We start from the raw sequence: 22,712 nt of genomic DNA, 5'->3' as shown, positions 1-22,712 counted from the left end.
TAGTGCCAGCCTCAGGCAGAGCTCATGACTGGTGACTGGGTGATTGCGGAGCTTCCAGGAACCTGTTTCAGCGAGTTAGTTTTGCCACCACTTATTTTGCATTCTGAGATTCCAGGAAAGATGATTTGTAAACAAAGTTCTGAAAAATGGCTCCCCTAGGCTCTTCTGCTGTGGGCTGAATTTCTTGAGTGAGTTTGGTGGGTGTCTGTGGCTGCCTGCTTGCTTTAGCTGCAAGTGGAGACTGTTACTCTTCGCTTCCATAAGCCTGCTGCCCTGCAGCTCCCAGGTTTGGCATAGAGGAGGCCAGATCTGTTTCCGGCCGTTTGTGATAGGAAGAGTTAAGGGTCGAAATAAAAGAGTTCCCAGGGCCACTGAGCCAGGGCTGCATGGAGCTCACACCGGTTCCTGTAGACATGCTTGGGAGAGAAGGGTGCTGGGAAAAGGTGCCGAAACAGCTGGAACGGCCGCGGAAAAGAAATGAGAATGTGTCCGGAAGCCCCCAGGCAGAGAACTACCAGGAATTTTTCAAACAGGAAAGATCTAGCTCTTAACTAGAGAAGCACTGTATGGGATCCGCAGCCAGCAACCATGTCTGTGTCAGTGAATATGTAGACATGGATAACTGTTGCAGGGCTATTTTTCCCCTCTAGATCCTCGTGGTCAGTGCGTGGACTTTCTTAGATTCTTCACTGGGGGCGTGGGATCTCAACTTGAGTGCTATTGATATTTGGAGCTGGTTATCACATTTATTTAAATACTTATTTTACAGTAATAAGATTTGAACCCAGAGCCTTGACACTGAGATACATCCCCAGCCCATTTTTTATTTCTTATTTTAAGATAGGGTCTTGCTAAGTTGCTAAATTGCCCGGGTTGGGCTGAAATGTTTGATCCTCCTACCTCCTCTTCCCAGAGTACCGAGATTGCAGACGTGGGCCACCAACCCTGGCTAGGGCTGGTGATTGTTCACCGCGAAGGGGTGTCCTGTGCACTGCTGAACATTTGACAGCGCCCCCAGCCTCTGTCTAGTAAGCAGAGACACCAATCCTCCCAGTTGGGATAATCAGAAATGTCTGCAGATAGGGCCAGATGTCCCCTGGGGTGGGGGCAGGGTTGCTCTTGATGGAGAACTAGTACTGGCTTAAAGGTATCTGTCCTTGAACAAGTCACTTGACCTGTCTGAGCCAGATTCTGCCCTCCTCCAGGGGATGAAGGTACAATGAGGCTTGATTACCTGAGATAAGATATAGGTTGGGGGTGATTCCTTCCCTTCATAAGATCTCTCCAAGTGACACAAACTCCGGAGTAGACAGTGGTAACTTGTCAGCTCCAACAACAGAAACCAGCCACACCATCAGCCAGGGGTCTGCTTTTCCTTGGCCCAAGTGGATGAGCTTCCCAGGCAGGAGGAAACATCAGTCCTTATGCTTATTTCTCAGCCCACACAGTTCTGAGGTCCTGAAAGGGTTACATGCAGCAGGCACTGAGATTTCAGATTAGCAATGGCCTAGATGAAATTAAATATGTACTGTAATTTGAAGCACTTACTGTTTTTCATGGGAAAAGAAGTTCTCCTCACTTAGCCTTTCCGACTCTTTTGTCCAAATGCTAATGGCATGCAAATATTTATGATTCATACATGTTGCTTTTAATTCCTGATCATATTTTAACAATAAACACTGCATTTTAACAATGAGGCAGAATAATCCCTTTGTCCTGTTGCCGGGTTGCGCAGGCTGGCACCTGGCAGCATCGCATTCTTCCGGAGCAGTCATGGCTGCCTCCACCCAGGTTCAGGGAGTTTTACGACGGTGCCACTGCGGCTGCCTTGGACCAGGCTGCAGGCATCCTGGCAGCTCCACTGGAAGGCTTTGGTAAGGCTGTACTGCAGCCTTCTCGTACACCGCAAGTGAAAGTCCAAGAACCTTTTTCTCCTGTGGCCACATGTAAACCAGAGAATTGGTTAATCTGGCTGTTACTTCAAGAGGTATCTTACTATCTGAAGATCTTGAGTCCTGGCCAAATCACTGGACTCTAGATTGCACTGATGTCATCGTGTCCTACTTAAGGTACTTCCAATTTGTAATCACCCCATGGAAACACATGTACCTACTTGTGAAAAGTCTGTGGCTCTTTGGAAGGTAGAATGATATCATATGAAATGTGGACACACTTGTGGGACCCCTTGCGACGTGCGGGCCTCGGTATCCCCTTCTGTATCATAAGTATGATGGCATGTTACCTCCAGGCTTCATGAGGCCAGGATGGTAAATGGAGATGACGTGCATGGAACAAGATTTAGGAAGAAGAGGTGCAAAGCACCTTGACATTGTCGGTCCTTCTCCACTGAGAAGCGCTGAGGGAGGAGGAAAGAAAGATGGCTGCTCTGACGTGTCTCACTGAATCTGAAAGTTAGGGATGATGCTCCTTTCCACCGTCTGTTCCTTCATAGCAAGGAATTTTATCCCTCCTTTTTATTTATTTATTTTTTGTGGTACCGGGAATCAAACTCAGGACCTGGCACTTGCCAGGCAGGTGCTTGTGCCACTGAGGTACATCCCCCGCCCTCCTCCATTTTTCTTACTGAGCACTTCATTAAATAAAAGTGCCTGAGATAGGAGGAGCTTCTTAGTCATAATTGAATGCCTGCCTAATAATAATACCATTACAAACATTTGTTGGGCATCGACTCTATGTCTATTCCTATTTTGTCATAATTACTGTCCTGCCCTGTCCCCTGAGGCCATTTGCTGAAGGCACTTCATTCATTCATTCATTCATTACTGTATGCACTGTGCATCTACTGTGTGCAGGTGCTGGGCTAGCGCTGGAGATGCGAGGTCAGCTGTAGAGAAAGAAGTCCCGCCCTTGGGAGGCTATGGGGGTGGGGCACAAGCAAGCCATTGCTGCTCTGAATGGCAGCATTATGGCAAAGAACAGGTGAAGTGGACACTGTTTAATATGTCACAGGGGCAAGGGGTCTCCCCAAATTGTCATCTCTGCTGAGATCCAAATGTTGCAAAGAGGCTGCCGAGTTGGGAGCATCCGGCAGGGAAGGTAGAGAGCGGGAGCAAGACCCTGTCTGGGAAAGAGCCGAGGGAGACTCTAGAGGCCACTGCAGAGGGCTTGAAGAGGGCCAGCCTGGGAAATCCACACTGGAGCTTTGGTCTCCTCCTATTGTTATAGAGAACCATTGGCAGATGTTAAGCAGAGAGGTACTGTCACCAGTTACTTATTGTATAAGGACATTTAGATTACAGATGAGGAAGGGAAAGGACAGTTGGAGGATGCTGAGGTGCTCGGAGGCCAATCCAGGGGCTGAGAGCTCATTTCTCCTCACAGGCAGCCTCAGACCCCATTTGGAATATGTCACCCTCCTGAGCAATCAGCTGCCACCTCAAGCTGGCCTCGAGCTTCCCTCTCTTCCCTCTCAGCCTCCTCTCTCAAGAGCCAAGCCCACCTGCCCTCCTCCTACCTGTAGCAGCAGAGAGTCAGGAGGCTGGTGTACAGGAGCTAATGACAGAGACTGCCTTCCCCTCTGAATGCCGTGCCTAGGGCTCCCTGCGCAGCTGGGTGGGGTGTGGGAGGGTGTGCTGGGGCACATGCAACGGAGGAGTCAGCCGGCCCCAGGAGGTTGCTTTGGCTACCCTTTGTGGTCCTTGACTGGCATACACAGTCTGGTGGGTGCATAGGGCTTGGCAAATTGGGGTGTGTCCACCCCCATCTGAGCTCTCCCAGATGAACGGTCAGAGTATTGGGTATGGCGGCTGGGCTAAATGAGAATTCAGCATTGTGGTCATATTTGGGCCAAAGCTGGGTGACTCAGCTGAAACACTGGGGAACTATGATACAAAAGAACAGGGAAAGGAACATAGAATTGGGGGAAAGGCAATGTGAAATCACAGGAGACCATCATGGTGTTTTGGGATTAGGTCATGTGTTAGTCCTCATTAGTGAGAGATTGGTTCCAGTTCCGGACTCCCCCAGCCCCGCAGATACCCACATCTGTGGATGCTCCTGTCCTTTATATCAAGCGGCATAGTATTTGCCTACAACTGTGCACATCCTTCCCTCTCATACTCTTCACATCATCTCTAGATTACTTATAATACCTGACACAATGAAAAATGGTACATAAATAGTTGTTGTACTGTATTATTTAGAGGATAATCACAAAGGGAAAAAAATCTGTGCATGTTTATTTCAGATGCATCTTTTTTCTTGAGTATTTCTGATCTGTGGTTGGTTCAATCCTCAAAGCACAGAACTGTGGGGGCAGACACGAAGGCTGTACTGTATTCCTTGTGAAGGGAAATATTTTCTCCTCCACTCCTTCTGTAGGGCTGAGCTCTTCATGGTCTTGGGGGAAAAAAAGCCAGGCTTTCCAAGTGGAATTAGACATCATGAAGACTCAGCTGTCAAACCAAAAGTTGATAGAGTAATTCATTGATTCATCTATCAAACTTTTTTATAATCTGGGCACAAAAGATAGAGAGATTAATCAAATCCAACCCCTACCTACCACTCATTTTCAGAAAACTTTTCCAGAGAACTTACCACAGTGTCAGTTTTCTCCAAGTTAAACAGCTCTTTTTCAAAGGACACTGTCCCTATTTCTATAGAAAACTGAGTTCCTGATAGTAAGCCCCTCGTTTTCAATCCTGCTTTGGAGATTGTCACTGTATCAGTAGCCTGGGCTCTTGTCAGCCTTCTGCCCATGTGACTGCAGCTGCTGCCGGGTGAGGGCATCTGCACACAGGGACTTTGCCCACAGTGGGTATACATCCCCGTTTCCATTCGGTTCAAAATGGAGGAACCAGGAGATTCTGTGCAAGTCAAAGGATTTGTACTCTCTTCTAAAATCCCCAAATAAATTAATTATACAGCTCCGCTGTTGAAACTAGTGATGCCTGGGGAAGGAAGTAAATGCAAGAGGAGTGGAAGCATCAGTTTTGACTGTTAGGTTGCTGCAGGGGGAAAATGAGAAATCAAAATTGAAAATACATTGTGAACAACACTCCAAATGCAGATTACTGCAAATCTAAAGATGCATTCATTTTCATAGTTTTATTGTGATCAGACTTAGACCTGGAGTAATCTATAGCCCAGAGAAATCTTCCTACAAACTTACAGAGTCTTTGGGGATTTCCCGAATTTGTAAACAGCAGACTTGGAGACCTCCGTGGCGCTCTTGGTTTTCAAAACCTGAAGGGGTTTTTTTGTTTGTTTTTTTTCCTTTTATTTTTCCTTTCTTGCTCTCTTGGGAGTTTCAAGTTTGTGTGTACAACCAGCTTTCCTGCCGGTACATGAGTGCATGCAGAATGTTATAACCGAGCTTCTTAAGGAGTATGACCCCCAGAGCAGAGGGATCCTTTGCGTGCAGCCTTCCTTTGCGTGACAAAGGACAAGTTTCACATCCCCTGAAACTGCCCCCAAAAGGAGAAGATGATTCACAGGTCAAAACCTACACCAAGGACAGTGACAGTCACAGAACCATTTAGAAGCCACCAGAGAGGCCCATCCACCCGCCAAGCTCTGGGCAACAGAATCACAACAGCTGGCCCTGTTGTGACAGGATGGGGCCCAAACTTCTAAAGACAGTGTTCCTTGCCTGGACAAGACATGGTTTGGACCCCCTCATCTTTCTACCTTTTATGTCTCTCCTACCCATGCCTTCCGGGGGGCCGTGTATACATTCGCAGCAGTACTGAGGTTCAACCATTCTCACATGTGGTGAGGAATGCAGTGTGCCAGGCCATGTGGAACTGCAGGGTCCAGACGTGGCCTGACGGGACCGCAAACAAATCAGCTGTCAGTCCTCCTCCAGCCCAGACCGTGGGCCTCAGAGCTGCCTGGCTTTGAAGACCGTGTCATGGCAGCAGGTGTCCAGGAAGGCTCACCCCATGACCTTCTTCCCAACTAAATAGAACAGTTCAAACAGTTAGTGCTTTTCCCTGGCCTTTGGATGGACAAACTGGCGTCGAAAGAGACGACACATGTTGCCCTGTCCTGGCTTGTTTATAGAGCGGCTCAGCCATCACAGTTGCATCTTACAATGGTTGCCAGCTGGTGAGGCAGAAGTGAACTTGAAGTTCAAGTTGAACTTGGGCCTCATAGCAGCTCTGTCACCTGCTACACACATGCACACAGGCACGCACACGGATCTCCCACCGTCCAACTTCCTGGCCACTTCTTCCCACCTCCTCTTTGTGGGACCTTACCCACAGCTCTGATCTTCATGGGGTCATGTTTGTTGGATCTTTATGCTTTCACTGATTTTTCCTGAGAGCTTGCTTGATTCCCTGCTTTTATGTGATTTCATTTGACCTGTGTAACAAGGCCATGAGCTGGGAGGGCTGTTATTGCCCTCCATTTTGCAGATGGCTTTTGCCAGGTTTCTGTGAGCCAAATGATTGTCTCAGTGCTCTCCCTTTCTCAGCAACTTCCACCCCAACTCCTCATGCAGGGCAGCTGTGACCCCACAGCCGGACACTCGGGAGCCAAGGGCTGACACCTCTCAGAGACACCCATGGGGCAGCCATGGGATCACTGCCATACTACCTGAGCTCCTACTCCTTCTGGAGGGCAGCGACTCTGGCCAGGCTGTAGCCATGAATGTGAATTCTCACTGGGCCGTCCAGCTCCTGGGTGCCTGCACTTGGCCCTGCAGAGTGGGGCTGGGGTTCTTTAGCCGACCTGTTCTCTTGTGCCTGCCTCTGACGCCTTGCTTGCTCTTCCGGTTGCAGCTTGCTGAGAAAAACACTTGAGAGTCTTTCACTTTCCACACCCACGTACTTAAAATACCAGGCCCACAGGTCATTTTAATGAGGGAATTTGGTTAATGACACGTGCGCTCCAGGGCACAGCCCTGACTTCTGCAGGTGCTGGCTAAGCAGGGCCATGTCTGAGCAGCGATGGGCTGGGGCAAGTGGAGGGCAGAGCATTCGCCAGACGGGCCCAGTGGCTACCTTCCCGCCATGGTCAAGGTTGCTGCCAGGTCTGGCTGGAAGAAGGAAGCCCAGTGGAAAAACATCGCATTCCCCTGTAAGAAAAGAATACCATCTCTGCCTGCAAGATAACAAACAGAGGTTTGTGCACTTGAGGGTACGCAGCGCCCATCACGAGGAAGACCACAGATCCTCTCCCCCAGGGTGAACTGGGTAGTGTGGTGGAAATGCCCCATCAGGTAGCTTTGGCTGGGGTTTTTGGAAACTCCTGTGACTACATCTGAAATGATGAGCATAAAATAATAAGAATTACGATGATGAGCAATGATTTTGCAAATATTCGCTTGAGCGGCTGAGTTTCCCTGTGAACTAGGCTCATCTGTGGTTAACCAACAGCACGTCACACGTGCTCAATTGCCAAAGGCCAGACTCAGCCTAGGAAGAAACTGCTTTTGAACTCTAACCCAGGCTCCCAGCTGTCGAAGGCAATTTGTACACATTAGAGTCGCCGGGACAGTTGTCACTTTCAGGGGACAGTGGCCAAGTATGGGTGAAACACCATGAGTTTGGGTTCCTGGTGCTAGTGCTGCAGAGTTTGCATTTAGAGATTTAAGACATCAGTGGTAATGCAAAGATCAGCGAATGTAAAGAGACTGGAGTACTGATGTGTGCATGTACTGTGTGACTTTGAGAAAATTACTGAACCTCTCTGGGCCTTAGCTTTGCCACATCCTAAGAGCAATGGAATCTGTGTTGTTTATTTCATGAGACTGTTGTGAGGACCAAATGAAATTATCCATGGGAAAGTGTTTGAAAAGTTGTAAATTCTACATAGACCTAAAAATACCAGTGCTAGGAACACAAACATTTCATGCCTGATCCTCACAAGGAGAGGAGATTCGGAGACTGGGACACAGAGCAGGAAGTCAGCCTTGTGAAGGAAGATGCAGGGATCCGAGTGCCGAGCCAGCAAGCTGCAGATGCCAAGGTCTGGGGAGAGACGAGAATCCAGAAAGAGCCGGGAAGGACCCCCACCCCGAGAGGGCGCGTTTCAGTCTGCACCTAGATTTTGGACTTGTGGCCTCCAGAACTATGAGAGCAAATTTCGCCGTTTTAAGCCACCCTGCTTGTGGTCATTCATGAATACACTGTAGTGGTGAAATCTCCGAAGCTGAGGCTGGAGGCAACAGAGGAAGCCCTGTGAGACCCACAGAAGGTGCCATCCCAGGGTGGCCAGTGATCTTGGAGGCCTCCTCCCTACCTCCTGCCTTTGCAGATTGGGAAACTGAAGCCCAGGGATGTAAAACCACTTGTATGGGAATCCAACCCTTCTTGCTGGAAGAACCTGCTGTTTCTCTCTGTCTCTTCCCACCCCACATACACATGCACCCAGCCACCCATATAGTCATGCGTGCATGTGTACACAGGTATGAACACATGCATCCACATATGTATACACATGCACCCATACACACATGTACCCAGTCACCCATATAGTCATGCATGCATGTGTACACAGGTATGAACACATGCATCCACATATGTATACATATGCACCCATACACACATGTACCCAGCCATCCATGTAATCATGCATGCATGTGTACATAAGTATGAACACATGCACCCACACATATATACACATGCACACATACACACATGTATACAGCCATCCATATAGTCATGCATGTGTGTGTACACAGGTATGAACACATGCATATACACATGTATACACATGTACCCAGCCACCCATATAGTCATGCATGTGTGTACGCAGGTATGAACACATGCATACACACATGTATACATATGCACCCATACTCACATGTACCCAGCCATCCCTATAGTCATGCATGTGTGTGTACACAGGTATGAACACATGCATACACATATGTATACACATGCACCCATACACACATGCACCAACCATCCATATAGTCATGTGTGCATGTGTGTACACAGCTATGAACACATGCATACACACATGTATATACACACCCATGCACACATGCACCCAGCCATCCATATAGTCATACGTACATGTGTACACAGGTATGAACACATGCATACACATATGCATACACACACCCATAGGCACATGCATGCACACATATGCCCTGGGCCTCCAAAGGGCTGGGCAATGTCACTATCCAGTTCTGGTGTCTTAGGAACTTTATGTTTTCCATTTTAATTCTCTCCTGCCCTGGAGTCCCCTCCTGCCTTCCCCTTCTCACACATCTGTGAGGGACACTCTGGGATGCAGAATGTGACTTCTTCCCTCAGGGAAGTTAGGCCTCGACAGGTACAAACCCCATCCAAACCAACATCCTAATTAATCAGAAGTAAAAGGATTCCTCAGGGTGCCCAGAAAGTCACAGAGCAGACTGTCCCCTCCAGAAAGGCTGCCTGAGGAACAAGTGACAGGGATCAGCTGGACTCTGACAGAGGGGACACTCGGGCCAGAAGGCCTGGGCAGCTGGTAGCATACTGGAGAACCAAGATTGAAGTCACAGTGCCTTGGCTCATGAGCACAAGTCAAGGCTGGGGAGGAGGGAGAAGCAGTGTGGGTGGGGTGGGGTCTTACCAGGGAGAAGATTCTAGAAGCCAGCTCTAGGATTCAGTATTGATGATCAAGATACAATTCTCGTAGGTTCTTGATGAGAGAGATGGGTGACCGTGAGACCTGGGAATATTGCTTTACCAGCATTTGGCCATAGGGATGCTGCTGGCAGCTGCTCCAGGGCTATGGCCGCCATCACCCCTCCATCTGTGGTTAGAAAGCCAGACTGACCACAGCAGTGGACAGCTAACTGGGTGTCTGCCACCACACCAACATGCCCTCCCGGTGGGCCAGCTAAGTCTCTTCTGCCCACCCTTCCACAGCAGCTCCAGGTCAGGGATGGAGCCCATCTGGAATGTTTCCTGGTGACATCTAAAGCGTGTCCAAAGCTGGCAGATCCATGAAGTCCAGCTGGACCCATTCTTCCAGGACCAGAAGACTTCCAATCTGGGCCTCCTGGTACCCCAGTACTCTGGCCTCATGGACTACAACTCCCCAGAATACATTCTCACCTGTTCTGTTATACAGGTCGTTCAAGACCTTGATTATAAAGCCATACCAGACAAAGCAGTCTTGATCATCTGATAGTAACTTTCTATTCTTTTCATCACAGACTTTCAGAGATGAGTACAAATCCTTGCGGATTGTTTGGTGGGGGTTTTCCTACCATGATTAGGAATTATTGACGTACTATGGTCAAAGATTGTACTCTCATTGAACATTTCTCCATGGCCTTCTTTTGTATTAAAACATACAGACAATTGAAAATATTCTGTTCTTTCTATTTTAGGGAAGGAAGAGAATTGAGTTTTAAAATAGTAAATGAATTTTGGACCAGATAGGAGTGCATGGGCAATGGTTTGTTTTCTTTTCAGTTATTTTGCGTTTTATTTCATACTTCTTGATTAAGAGAAGAAATCATATAGCTTGAAAAACTATATAGATATAGGATGTAACAGCATACTTAGTCAAATATTATGATCCCACTATAGAACTTTGAGAAAAGAGGTGTCGTGAATGAACACCCATACACACTTTGAATACCAGATGGTATTTTAGTGCTTCTATTCATATTAGTTCATTTAATCTCTGCCAAAAGTCTGTAAGGTAGGGAAAGTTGCACATATCCATCTTCCAGGAAAGGACTGAGGCCTAGAGAGATCTAGATCAAGGGACTTGCTGAAAACCAGTCAGTCAGAATTCAAACCCAGAATCCATCCTCAGAGCCTTGGTCAAGAAGAAATGTATTGAAATTGTCAAGCTGAGGCAAGAAAGGTGAGCTCACCTTTCATAAGCATATGTAAAATATTTACATGGTCACCTGGGTACATATTTATATTAATAGTAATTATTAAATCTTAGTCTGTCCGTTACATGTCTGTGGTTAAGTCCATTCACCAAAAATTTCAGTCTGGCCAATTACGAGCGCCTCTGATAACAACTGGTATTTATAAATAATATTTAAACTCAACCAACAATCAGTATTTTCAAAAGATAGATAATTATTCTAATTTAGCATGTCCTCAAACTTAGAAATTGTACAATTTCTAATCCTCAGAAGTATGGACAATATTCAAGGGAGAAAGATGGATATGGCTTCATTTCTCTTTGCCTTGATTTTTTATAAAATATAATCTCTTTGCCTTGATTTTATAAAATAAAATTTTATGGGAGGAAGGGGGAGAGATGGGGGGCCAGGGAGTAGGTGGCTACCAGTCTGACTCAGGATTCTCTGGAGTCTTGATTCAGAAGAAAATAAATTCAAGTCTCCCTTGCGCCTATTGGTTGTTGGTGATTGAGTTAAATCCATATGAATAAGAGAAGTGTCAAACAGTGAAATAGCATCGGTATACATTCCAGAATGTTAGCAAAGCCAGACTCCAGGCAGTAATGGGACACCAAGAACATGCTGAAGCCCTGTCACCTTGCCTATTGGAGAGCTGGAAAGCATAAGTTAACGATCACTTCATTACCCAACAGATGGGTTCAAGCCGTCCCCTTGTTCATTTTTGCTTTGTTTTGTGTCCCAACAGGGAAGAGCTTCACTCTGACCATCACCGTCTTCACAAACCCTCCGCAAGTTGCCACCTACCACAGAGCCATCAAAATCACAGTGGATGGACCCCGAGAACCTCGGAGTAAGTGACCCCTCCAAGCCTCTTCCCCAGCGGGATTCAGGCCCCTGCGGGGAGAAGGAAGTTTATTGTCAGCATTCTTATTCCTCAAAGGTTGTCTCTGGGCACCGGGCTCTTTTTGAACATCCTCTTAGAGGTCACAAGGAAGCTAGCCTGACTCAGGTGCATGTTAGAACTGTTTTGGGGCTGCGTGAGACCCAGGAGTAGTCTGTGAAATGCATAATGAGGTTCAACAGGATTAGAAACAAACAGGGAATGGATACTGACCAGGCACAAAGGTGGCCAAAAAACGGCCTGAGGATCTGAGTGGCTACAGGGGGCTGATCACCATCCATGCGAGACTTTTATTAATTTGTTAAGGCTAGAGATGAAAACTATGAATATTTTCCTTTTCTTTCTCTGGTACAAACTCTCATTACAGAATTGTTTAAAATAGAGAATGGAGGGGTAGAAAAGTGCCTGGGGGAAACCAGTAAATATAGAAAGACCGGACCGAAAAAACAGCTCCTGTGGGGAAAGCTTTTAAAAAAGGAGTTGGGTTGTTTAGTCTGCCGAAAAGATGTCTTCACAGTGACTTAATGACTATTTTTGAGTAAACACAAGAGTAACACTCTCTTCCAGAGCCACACCCTGCCCAGGAGCTGAGGCCGGGCTACGGATCCAGGTCTGTGGGCCAGCTACAGCCTGGGCCCAGCACCCGCGTGCTCCAAACCATGCCAGGTCCCAAGTGGGAAGTGAGTGCTCTCTCTTCTCAGAGACTGGAGGATTTGGCAGATTGAAAAGTGGGCTTCCTCCTGTCATTAGAAGCGGTCATGCCAGGGGGTAGGGGTGGAATGGAATGAGAATATAAAAGCTTTAGGGCCGAATGAGAAACTCAGGCTTCAACAAGTTTCAAGGTTTCTCTGGACTTCAGTTTCTTCTTCTGTAAAATGGGGATAATAATGAGAGCTTTCTTATAAGATCAAATGAAATGATGCTGTGGGTATAGAGTACAAGCTCAGGAAATGATGGCGCCCTTCGGTGGAGGGTCCCACCCCGTATCTCTGCACAGTCCGCTCCATATGACCTTCTCAATATGATGGTTCTGTGGGACTCTACGGTAGCCCTTGGGGCCCAGTCTTCTCCAGATGACCGCCTCAGTGTGATGGTTTCTGTGAGGCTCTAAGGTAGCCCTCTGGTGTGCAGTTCTCTATAGAGCCATCCAATGATCATGGCAGCTAGTAGCAGCCTCTCCTGAAGTCCTGACCAAAACCTCCATATCTGGACCATCTGTCAGAACCATTCCCTTCACTTTCCAGTGCTCCTGAGTGGGTAGATCTCACAGAGAGCTCCCATGCCCACCAGGGATAGCACCCAGGACATGGTGTTCCACAGCTGGGTCCCCTTGCCTCCGTTTGCTGTGCTCAGCAGTGTGCTCCATAGCTGACTCCTGTCTCTCCCTGGAGGCCTCCAGCTCTTTCTCATTAAGCCGATTGAAACTTTGCAGCCATGCGCAGACTCAGGGAAGCCTAGGCCTTGTTCATACCCATGATCCTCTTTATATGTGGAAAGCAGACCAAAGACCCAGGCCTCCAACCGTGTCACACAGCCCAGGAACCTCCACGGCACTTCCTAGGTGAACAGAGTAGGAGTGGCTAACTAAAGTGTCACATCAGCTTTGCATTAAACGGGACACCAAAACCAGTGGGCCATAGCTGTCCACAGAGCACCAGAGAAGAAGCAAGCATACTCAGAGAAAGGTGCATCTCAGGGGCTGTACAGCCACTAACTTTAAAACAGCCGCAGCAGGCATCTCTTGGGCAATTCAGAGGCCGGCCTGGCTGAGGAAGAATCTTAAACCAGGGGACCCAGTTCGCCCTCTACTTCCGTTATTCTCTGAGGTGTAGAAAAGACCAGTGTTTGCCTCACTGCCAGCATTTCCTGTAAAATTCAAAGAACTGATGAGGTGGGTGAGCTTCAAAAAACAAATGGTGGCTGCTCTGGCTTTTAAGAACCGGCAGTTAGAAGGGAAAAATGTGTCTTGGTGATTGTAATGGGCTGCCTGGACACACAGTGTACAAGGCCCCTGCTGTTTTATAACTTAAGGAACCCGTCGTTAGGAGAAAGGCCCTTTGACAGACCCAGGAGATTCGCCTCGGAGTCTTTCCTGCCAAGTGGATTTGGGGTATAGGGAAAAGCTAAATGTGCAGAAATAAGAAGTGTGATATACAGAAGTGTTTATAGCCCCAGGTAGATTGTCTCATGTTTCACAAGAAACTTGTAGAAAAAAGCTGAATGCTAGCAGGCTCCTAGGGCAACTTGGGACCTGCTAGCTTTTCTTTCACCTATGGAGCTGGGGAGCCATCACTGCTAGTTTTTGTCCATGTTTTCTCTTTCTTTCTTTTTTTTTTTTTTTTTTTTTTTTTTTTTTGGTACCAGGAATCAAACTCAGGACCTTGCGCTTGCCAGGCAGGTGCTTGTGCCGCTGAGCTTTATCCCCGGCCCCACGTTTTCTCTTTCTTATCTGAACGTCTTCATTCAAGCTGGGGACTTCTTTCTGGTGGAGCTCTGCTCACAATCTCTCCAACACCATGGTAAGGGGGACCCTAAATGCACAATGGGGCACCAAGTGGTATTAGTCTCTGTGTTAGAGACCTCCCTTGTCTCCTCCATGATGATGGAGCTATGAACTCTGGGAAATTTTGGCAAAATGGCTCTGGCACTGCTAAGTTGAGTAGCGTTATAGAGTTCTCTTGTTTCATGAAATGAAAGACTCTGAGAGCTAGAAGGGACCTGAAAGAGTCATCAGGATAAGCACTCAAAGATAAGGAAAAGTAACCCAGAGAAATAAATGGTCTAAAAAGATTGCTGTGGAGAAGTCAGAAATAGAATGAGGAGTTCTGATACCCCATCTAGACTAACCTGTCCTGTCCTCCTGTCTACCTGTCCATTTATCTGTCTCTTTATTCACGGCACACTGTCTTATGCTTCAGCTATAATCAGCCCTAAACGAAGGACTAAGAATAAAAAACTTCCTCACCCCATCTGCTGGTTGTGCCCATAGGAAAAATTGATGTTCCCTACCCTCTTAGATGGTCTTCGGTGGTGAGGTCATAGTAAAAGTGTATTCCAAAGAAAATTAAGTATGTTTTGTTTCAGATGATGACTTGCTCTTTTACACCAACTGACCTGCCACTTAGTAAGTCAAAACTTGGAATTTTTTTCCTGCATTCGATGGGAATTTTTTTTAAAACATCTCAGACTAGTACAGAAATTAGTAATTGTTGTAGAATTCAATTTATTATTAAGAAAGAGAGCTGTCCAAAGATACTCTCTGTCCAGAATTTGCTCCTGCAAGCAGCAAAGAGGTCTGTTCTCAGTTAATAGGTAGAAAACTTAGTAGCTTGTTAAGCATGAAAGATACAGTAAAAGGAATTTTCCCAAAAACCTACTGAGTGTTGTTTTATGTAGTTCTTGTATTTCTGGAGATCAAATGGAGACAAACACTCCAGCGTTTAGCCTCGGTGTGTGTAATTCAGGTGGCTCTGTCCTAATACTGAAATACCAAAGCACAGTTAGTTCATAAAATAATTTGAATGGCGAACTTGGCTCAGTGAGATAGAGGAAGATATTTTGTAGAGAGAAGGTTGAGGAGAGCGAACAGGTAGGGAGCTACCTGATGGTTTGGCTTGAGCAACTGTTACCTGTCTGGTCAGGTACCCATTACATCGGGAACATTGAGAAACCTCATTGAAATTCAAAAAGGTCAATAAAACACATATTGGCTATTTTCTGGGGCAGCTTGTGCCCTGGGGGAAAGGAGTCCATAGTCACTGTGCTCTGCTTGAGCTCTTGAGGTGCGCGGTAAGGGATGCCAAGGTGAAGCCCTCCCGTACAGCTCTGGAGAACTTTCCAGGATAGTAGTCTTCATGCCGACTAGTCCTCTGTGTAGAGAGTTGTAGTTAAAATGGGTCAACCAAAAGGACCAACGCTTCATTGCGCAGTTGTTTTTCTAAGTACTTTGTCAAGATTATATCACACAAATACAGTTTGACATTGAAAGAAAGTAGCAAAACTATTATATATAGATCTGAAATGAGGTCTCTGTATATGACAAATATGTTTCAAATGAAGAAACACCTGAAAGGTACCTGCAAATTTATAGTGATTGTGGACTTTAAAATACTTAAGAAATCAAAATTGTCAGAAATGTGTGGGATGACTGTGTTTATGGATTATTTTTGTTTGTTTGTTTGTTTGTTTGGTACCGGGAATCAAACTCAGGACCTTGCGCTTGCCAAGCAGGATGCTGTGCTCCTGAGCTATATCCCTAGCCCTGGATTATTCTTATTATTAAGTAGAGTTTCCTTTTGCAAAAGTTATTTTTTCTTCCTAATAAAAATACCTAAAAATAATAAGCTAGCATTAGAAAATGTTGTTTGACCAATACCAAATTGCTTCAGCCATATTAACTTATACAATCTTTGAAAGAATGAGTAAAAAAAAAATAAAACAGAAAGAAATTGAGTGATTTATCCATGGTCACCCAATTAGTAAGCCAGAATTGAAATTAAACAGTCCCGGCATTGGAATCTACAGATTCCAGCTGATGTCTGTTTCTGAGAACTCTGCTAGTATTTGAGATTCATTGTACTGTTAATTCCTGTATATTTTGCTAAGAGATACAGATTCCTGTATTTTTTACTGATAAACTAGGAGAGTAATACAGGTCTGGTTCACATATGGTTTTCCTTGTGAAAGCAAAAGCCTGTAGCTTTTGTAACGACTGGAAGAATCAGTGTCTTCCTCCAGGCAAGGCTGGAGTGAAGTTCTCCAAAGAAAATCCCTAGTAGAGTCATTACATCGAGGGTCATACGTGTCATCAGTTGGTGCTGCATGTCACCACGGTCTGCTTGGAGACCTGGCAGCAATGCGGACCTAAACCACAGGCAGCACATAACATGAACCCTTCACTCCTATGTTGGCATGCAGGACAGGTGAGTAAGGTGACAAAAGTGACCACGAGGTCAGCTGTCTGGGCTGGGTCCCCCGTTAATCGATGATTTCGTGGCACTCTTTGCTCCCAAATGGTTGTTGAAATATCAGACAGGTTTATAGATCTGCAATCTCAGGATTGTGATTTCCAGTCCGCAATCTCATTGCTTCTGGGGAATTCCTTCAAGCACGTCTCCTGGATAATGAATGATGATCTATGTATTCCCTCTTTCCTTGGGGTTCTCAAATATCAGATTTGAATGTGGGTTGTGTCTGGGTGAAATCCTCACCCACAAAATGATTCTTCCACCCCTCCTATCCAAGCACAGAGTAGGAGGTAAACAGAGGGTCAGAGAGGAGAAAGATGTTTCTTTGGTTTTTTTTGTTTTTGTTTTTGTTTTTCTCCGGTACCCGAACTCACGACCTTGCGCTTACCAGGCAGGCGCTTTGCGGCTGAGCTAAATCCCCAGCCCCTAGAAAGATGTTCTATTTATTCATATGGACCCCCTCCCGTAAAAAGCTTCCAACTAAGGTGGGAATTCTGGGGGACCTTCAAGCTGATACTTAATTTCCTCTGTGCTAAGCTCCCCAACACCCTGAAGACTTAGCAAAGGCAGTTTTTAAAGCATTAATAGCAATCATGCCTAAGGGGTTCCAACACATTTTAGATTCCTTTCCTGTTTATTATTTTTGTAGTTCAAGGCTAAGGTCTGGAAGGGTCTCTGGGACAAACGAGAATGTGAGAGCACACAGAAAGGCACAGGCTTCTGCCCTTGGAAGCTGCAATAACCCACTTGATCTGACTCCCAGTCAGTAACTACCAAGAAGCCACTGAGAATTTTTCAACGGCATTTGCATTGCTATAGGCAGGAAGCAAAGCAGAGTGCCTTTCAGGTACAAGTAAATACCCAAAGAAATAAATGAGCTAATGCAGGGAGCATGAGAGAGGGACGAAGAAACACGGAATGAAACCTAAACCAACACTTCGACTTTCTCTTTCCATGTACATCATTGCAAAACCGTATCAGTATTACGAATACCATGCCAGTGAAGCTGAGATCGAAACTAACATACCGCACTTGTTAGAGTTTATTATATGATATGCCAAAAAGGGGGAGGGGGTGCCTATCTGCATTTAGGCTTCCGTTTCTTAATCTTAAAATGTGTGAAAAGATTTATGGATCCCGAACTCAGGGACATGGGTTTTCACACTGGCGCCACCAGACCTGTGGGTGTGAACTTCGGCAATTATCTTAAGTACTTTAGTCCTCATTTTCCTCTTTGGTCGAACTAAGCAATGGGACGAGATAATCTCTAAATTAGTTCCCACTCAAAAGGGGTAACAGAATATTGTCGGCAAAAGAGAGCCACAGGTTCCTCACAAATGCGGCCTTCACAGACCATGACTCCCCAGCCTCCTTCCCGGGGGATGCCACCCCACATCCCAGCAGACACATCCCCACGCACCCGGGTTCTGCATTAAGTATCTTTTTTTTTTTTTTTTTTCTGTAAAGTTTTGAAAGAGCTTTGTAATTTGTTTTTGAAATTCTCTGGCTATGAGTAACTCATTTCATTTCCTGTGGCCCTGATTTCTGTGCCATCAACACGGGATTTTGACCAGAAGTTGAGTTCCCATATTTGCACTTGCTGATTCTGGGGTGCCAATACCTGGGTAGGTGTCTGCAGCAAGGCTTTGTAAAACAGGGGCAGTGGCCATCCGAATATCACGGGGTTGGGGAGCTAAATGCCTCAGCCTCTGTGGCTCGCTCAGAACCCTGTCTGGCACATGGCAAGTATTGAAAGAGGTCAGCTATGATTTGTGTTTAGTCTTGGAATTCTTTTGGAAATGAGAAAACTCCATAAACAAAAAAAAGGCTGTGAAGCTTAAATTTAAAAATTCATGAAGTTGCCATAATGTTGCATTTTTATTAAACATTTATATTTTTTGAGTTTTTTTGTTTTAGTTGTTTGGGATTTAGACCCTATAAAACTTTTCTTTTCTGGCACTGCTGGACATTTGAAATACTCTGGGCACTGTCCCTAAGTCCCTAATGGGTAAAATGGGCTTCCCCTCAAACACTGCCCTTGGTGGAAAACGCAGGGAAAAATCATGCCACAGTAGCATCAAAAGTTGGTACTTGGTAGGTCGGGCATGGTGACGCAACCCTGTAATCCCAGCACTCAGGAGGCTGAGGCAGGAGGATCATTGCAGGTTCGAGACCAGCCTGCATTTCAAAGTGAGCTCAAGGCCAGCCTGACTGCATAGCAAGACCCTGTCTCAAAAAGACAAAGAAAAAAGGAAAAAGGAAAAAGAAAAAGAAAAAAAAGTTGGTACTTGAGGTATATCAATATGTACATATAGCTGAGGCAAGGTCTCTTACTCTTCCTTTGTAGGAAAAAAAAAAAAAAACATGATTCTTGTAAAACATCTTCAGATTGGTTTTAGGATCCCTCCCAGATGTCAAAATCTGCCATCGTCAAATTCTCCATAGCTAATGGTATAGTATTTGCGCGTGTCTTCCCATATACTTGAGATCGTCTCTAGATTACTTATAATACCTAACATAGTGTTAATACAATATAAATAGTTGTTATATTACATATGTTTTAAGGGACAAGGATAAGAAAAGAAGTCTCTACATGCTTTTCAAGTAGTTTTAATCGGAGGTTGGTTCAGTCCTCAGATGTGGCGCTCACAGTTTATCTCCCGAGGGTGCCTGGGTCTCTAGCCACATTGCGGCCTCTTAGGCACAGAAGCTTGCTCAGCCACACTTTGAGTTTCCCAAGTGGATGTGCGGCACCAGGGAGTGTGTGTGGCAGCTGATTGTGTGCTCTGTGGTTTGGCCTCCAGGTTGATGGTCAGGTGCCGCAGCTGTATGTGTATCTCCCATGGGGACACGTGGCCTCACAGGCTCCTAATGGACTGTGGTTGACAGCATAGCACCGCAGTGCATTATAATGCATCTGACTCCCTGCTTTCAGGTGGATTTTGATTATTTTCATCCGCTAGTTGCTGTTCATTTTTCATTTTGTAAAAACTCTCCTTGTGTTTTCCCAAAGGCTTGGGGTTTTTTCCTGTAAGCCGTGCGTGGAGGAAAGGCATTAGCAAGCAGTTGGTATAGTGGATCTCTCAGAACCCCGCCACTTCCACCAAAACAAAAGAAAAAAGAAATATTTCCAGAAGTTTTGCTTACATAAGTAAAACCCACCTCCCTTTATCCTCCCTCTGTGTTTAAGTTCAGCTGAGCTAATGTACAATTTACAAGTTCTGTTCTTTCCGTAGGCTTTTCTTTTAAAATAATTTTTTTTTGGCTATAAACTCTAAAGTGTTGGAATTATGGGAGGGGTGAGTTAAGTGTAATAAGTGTATGGTAACAGCTGTGTCATCAGACACATCACAGGGCACCAGCATTTGGTTGGATGGGAAGGTCTTTTTCAACTTGGAAGTTGAAAGTTTGCTATAATCAATAACAAATACTCTAGATATTCCTCTATAGGCTAAAGCCACTGTAGGAGAAGAAATTTTAAGTACTCTAACACAGTTCCTTTCTGTTTGCCTTTCTGAAAAAGTAACACTATAGTACTACTCGTCAACTCTCTAGACCTCTATAAAGTCAGTTACGGGCAATACATTAATTTGGTGTTTCCGTGGGTTACACATAATCGTACTCAGGTTCCGTTAAAGTGAGTATTGACTAAAGCTTGCACTGCTATCAAAATCATTCAAGTGTGTTTTTCTGTACTGCCATGTTGAACATTTAATATTTTATTTACTTGATTTCATTTTTATTTTCATTCACTATGACTTATAAGTCATCTTCTGAGCATTCAAGATAAAAAGTAAATATTTGAAATAAGTGGGTTCTTAAGTACTATATAAGGTTATGGCCCTATTAGATTCGTTCCCGGTATCTCTTTAATTTTAATTACCTTTGAGTGGCTGTATGATATTTCTAATTCATTCATTTTAAGGAGAAATATGCAGTAACATCTTTTGCTCTTACCTGACACTGTTTTCAGGGAAGAGCCCCAGCATTTCAGAAATAAGCCAGATTGCACAGGGGATCCCAGTGAGCTGCAGGGAATGAGATAGATTGAAACCAAACCTGACTTCAGGGCTGATTCCTGCTACTTACCAGTGGTGTGTTTTAGTTTCTCCCTCTGTAGAATGGGCTTCCTGATGCTTACCTAGCAGGGAAGTGATAATTAAATGAGACAGACCAAAAGGCAAGCTGAGATGGGGACTGACAGCCCAAATGTGAAAGTTTGCTCTCCATGGTGACTGCACGGACTCCACCCCCACCTCAATCCCTGCTCCTCAAGTGTAAAGCCAGGAAGATGGCATCCCTGTCTAGGGATTTCTTGTACAGAGTGAATGAAGTAATACATCTGAGGACACAGCCTAGTGCTGGGCACAGATGTCTCCCTAAATAGTACCTCGTATTACTAAAGTACATGTCAGGGACACAGCAGGTCCCTTTTATACTGTCCCATACCATGTACCCAGGAAAAGCAAATGGAATTCTGCCCAAGGACTCTGCCAAGTTTTCAAAAAAGAAAAAAAAAAAGAAAGAAAGAAAACCCAAACCTGGTGAATTTGGCCCTCAGGATGTAGAACAATAAGGGCTTTTTTCTCCTTTTCCTTCCAATCTATTAGTAACTCCAAATGCTGAAATGCTGAACAAACTTCAATAAATCCATTTCTCACAACGCACAACCACCTTAGCCATATTGCCCAGGTTCTTTGGGGAAGAAGTGGGCTTTTTCCAAATAGTTAAAGGTTTTATCAAAGCACAGTTCCATTTTTAACTGAAAATTAAGCACATAGGCTGAAGTGTGATTTTCCAAGTTTTCTAGCATCTAGAAGCTTCCACTAAGTCATCTATAAAATGAAAATAATAAAATGATGACAATAATACAGGTCTGTCCACTACATAGGATTGTTTTGTATGAATTGTGATACTATTATCAAAGTGTGCTTTTAACCATCCATCTTCTAGACAATAGAAATGTGTGTTAAATAATTGAAAATTATAATAGAAAAAAAAATTACCATTTTGCATGTATTATAGAAAAACCTTAGGGGTATTAAGTAAAATAATGATTGGTTTCTTGAAGATAGATTTCATTTCGCTGTGTCCTTCAAGGTCCTTAAGAGGAAAATCACAGTGAAGAAAGACATTTAAATCAGCCAGCACTGTGAATCTATACATTCAGAAATTTTGCCTTGGGCCATTAGAATATCTTACTGTATCCTTTGCCTATGTCCACCTACCTTTTAAAAATGTGGGAAGCAAAGAATGCAACCTTGGCAAACAGCTGAGAGCTGAGTTTTATTTGAATATATTTTTATCTTTTCCAAAACCAAAAACAGTTTTTCTCCTCCAGATGTTATTATCCCATGTTCCTTCAACGACGTGCACGGCCAGAGGTTTGGGAACAGTAGCGCACAGGGCGGGATCACAGCGCTGCTTGCTGGGACCTCCAGCCTTGTTTCCCCCCGCCGTGGCTTGTTATATATGGGGCTGCCTGAGATTTCTGGATTAGGTTTCAGGGAGATGAAATGCTATACCCTTGAGCCCTGTTGCCAGTTTCAAAAACTGCAGCTGCTTGGGAGTGAGACTCTTGCAAGGCCCAGCTCACTGTCAGGTTCATTTGCTGACACACAGGCCGCCTGCCCAGCCAGGGCGAGATCAGAGAAATCTCTTCTCCTCCTTGGGTGATTCAGCCAGTCTCAAAATAAATAGGCATTGGAGTGTGGGGAGAAAAACTGGAAACCGCTGAAATCTGAGTCTGGAGGGCTGGGCTGTTCTGGGAGCTGCTGTGAACTTAAAGGAATCCTGAGCCCTGGGCAAAGGAAACGCAGCCCTGGTGGAAGGTGCACTGGCCAGAGAGCGCCTCCCTGGGCTCAGCAGCTCACGTCTCCCCTTAGAACTCAGTTTCTCATCTGTAGAGGCAGAGATCGGTATTTTTTAAGATTTTTATCAGCTCCTAAAAGTAGGATATTGTGTTTATAGGAACATTTGTGTTTTGAAAGCAGTGTCTTCTGGCCTGGACAGAAAGAGCTGTGGCCTTCTGTGGTTTACTGTGCCAAAC

General features: G+C 45.2%; 1 protein-coding gene across 2 annotated transcripts in view; it reads left to right on the top strand.

Moving 5' to 3' along the window:
* Positions 1-22,712, top strand: part of Runx1 (runt-related transcription factor 1) — a 234,005-nt gene that overhangs the window by 162,013 nt on the left and 49,280 nt on the right. For both annotated transcript variants that reach the window (XM_005375710.2, XM_005375708.2), the window contains exon 5: positions 11,541-11,645. In XM_005375710.2, the coding sequence (XP_005375767.1) occupies positions 11,541-11,645 (105 nt within the window). The remainder of the gene's footprint in view (positions 1-11,540; positions 11,646-22,712) is intronic.

This window comes from Chinchilla lanigera, unplaced genomic scaffold (genome assembly GCF_000276665.1).
Source record: "Chinchilla lanigera isolate Chin_1 unplaced genomic scaffold, ChiLan1.0 scaffold00006, whole genome shotgun sequence".
NCBI classification, from domain to species: domain Eukaryota; kingdom Metazoa; phylum Chordata; class Mammalia; order Rodentia; family Chinchillidae; genus Chinchilla; species Chinchilla lanigera.
Note: the sequence above shows the minus strand (reverse complement) of the source record. Positions and strands in the feature narration are given on the sequence as shown.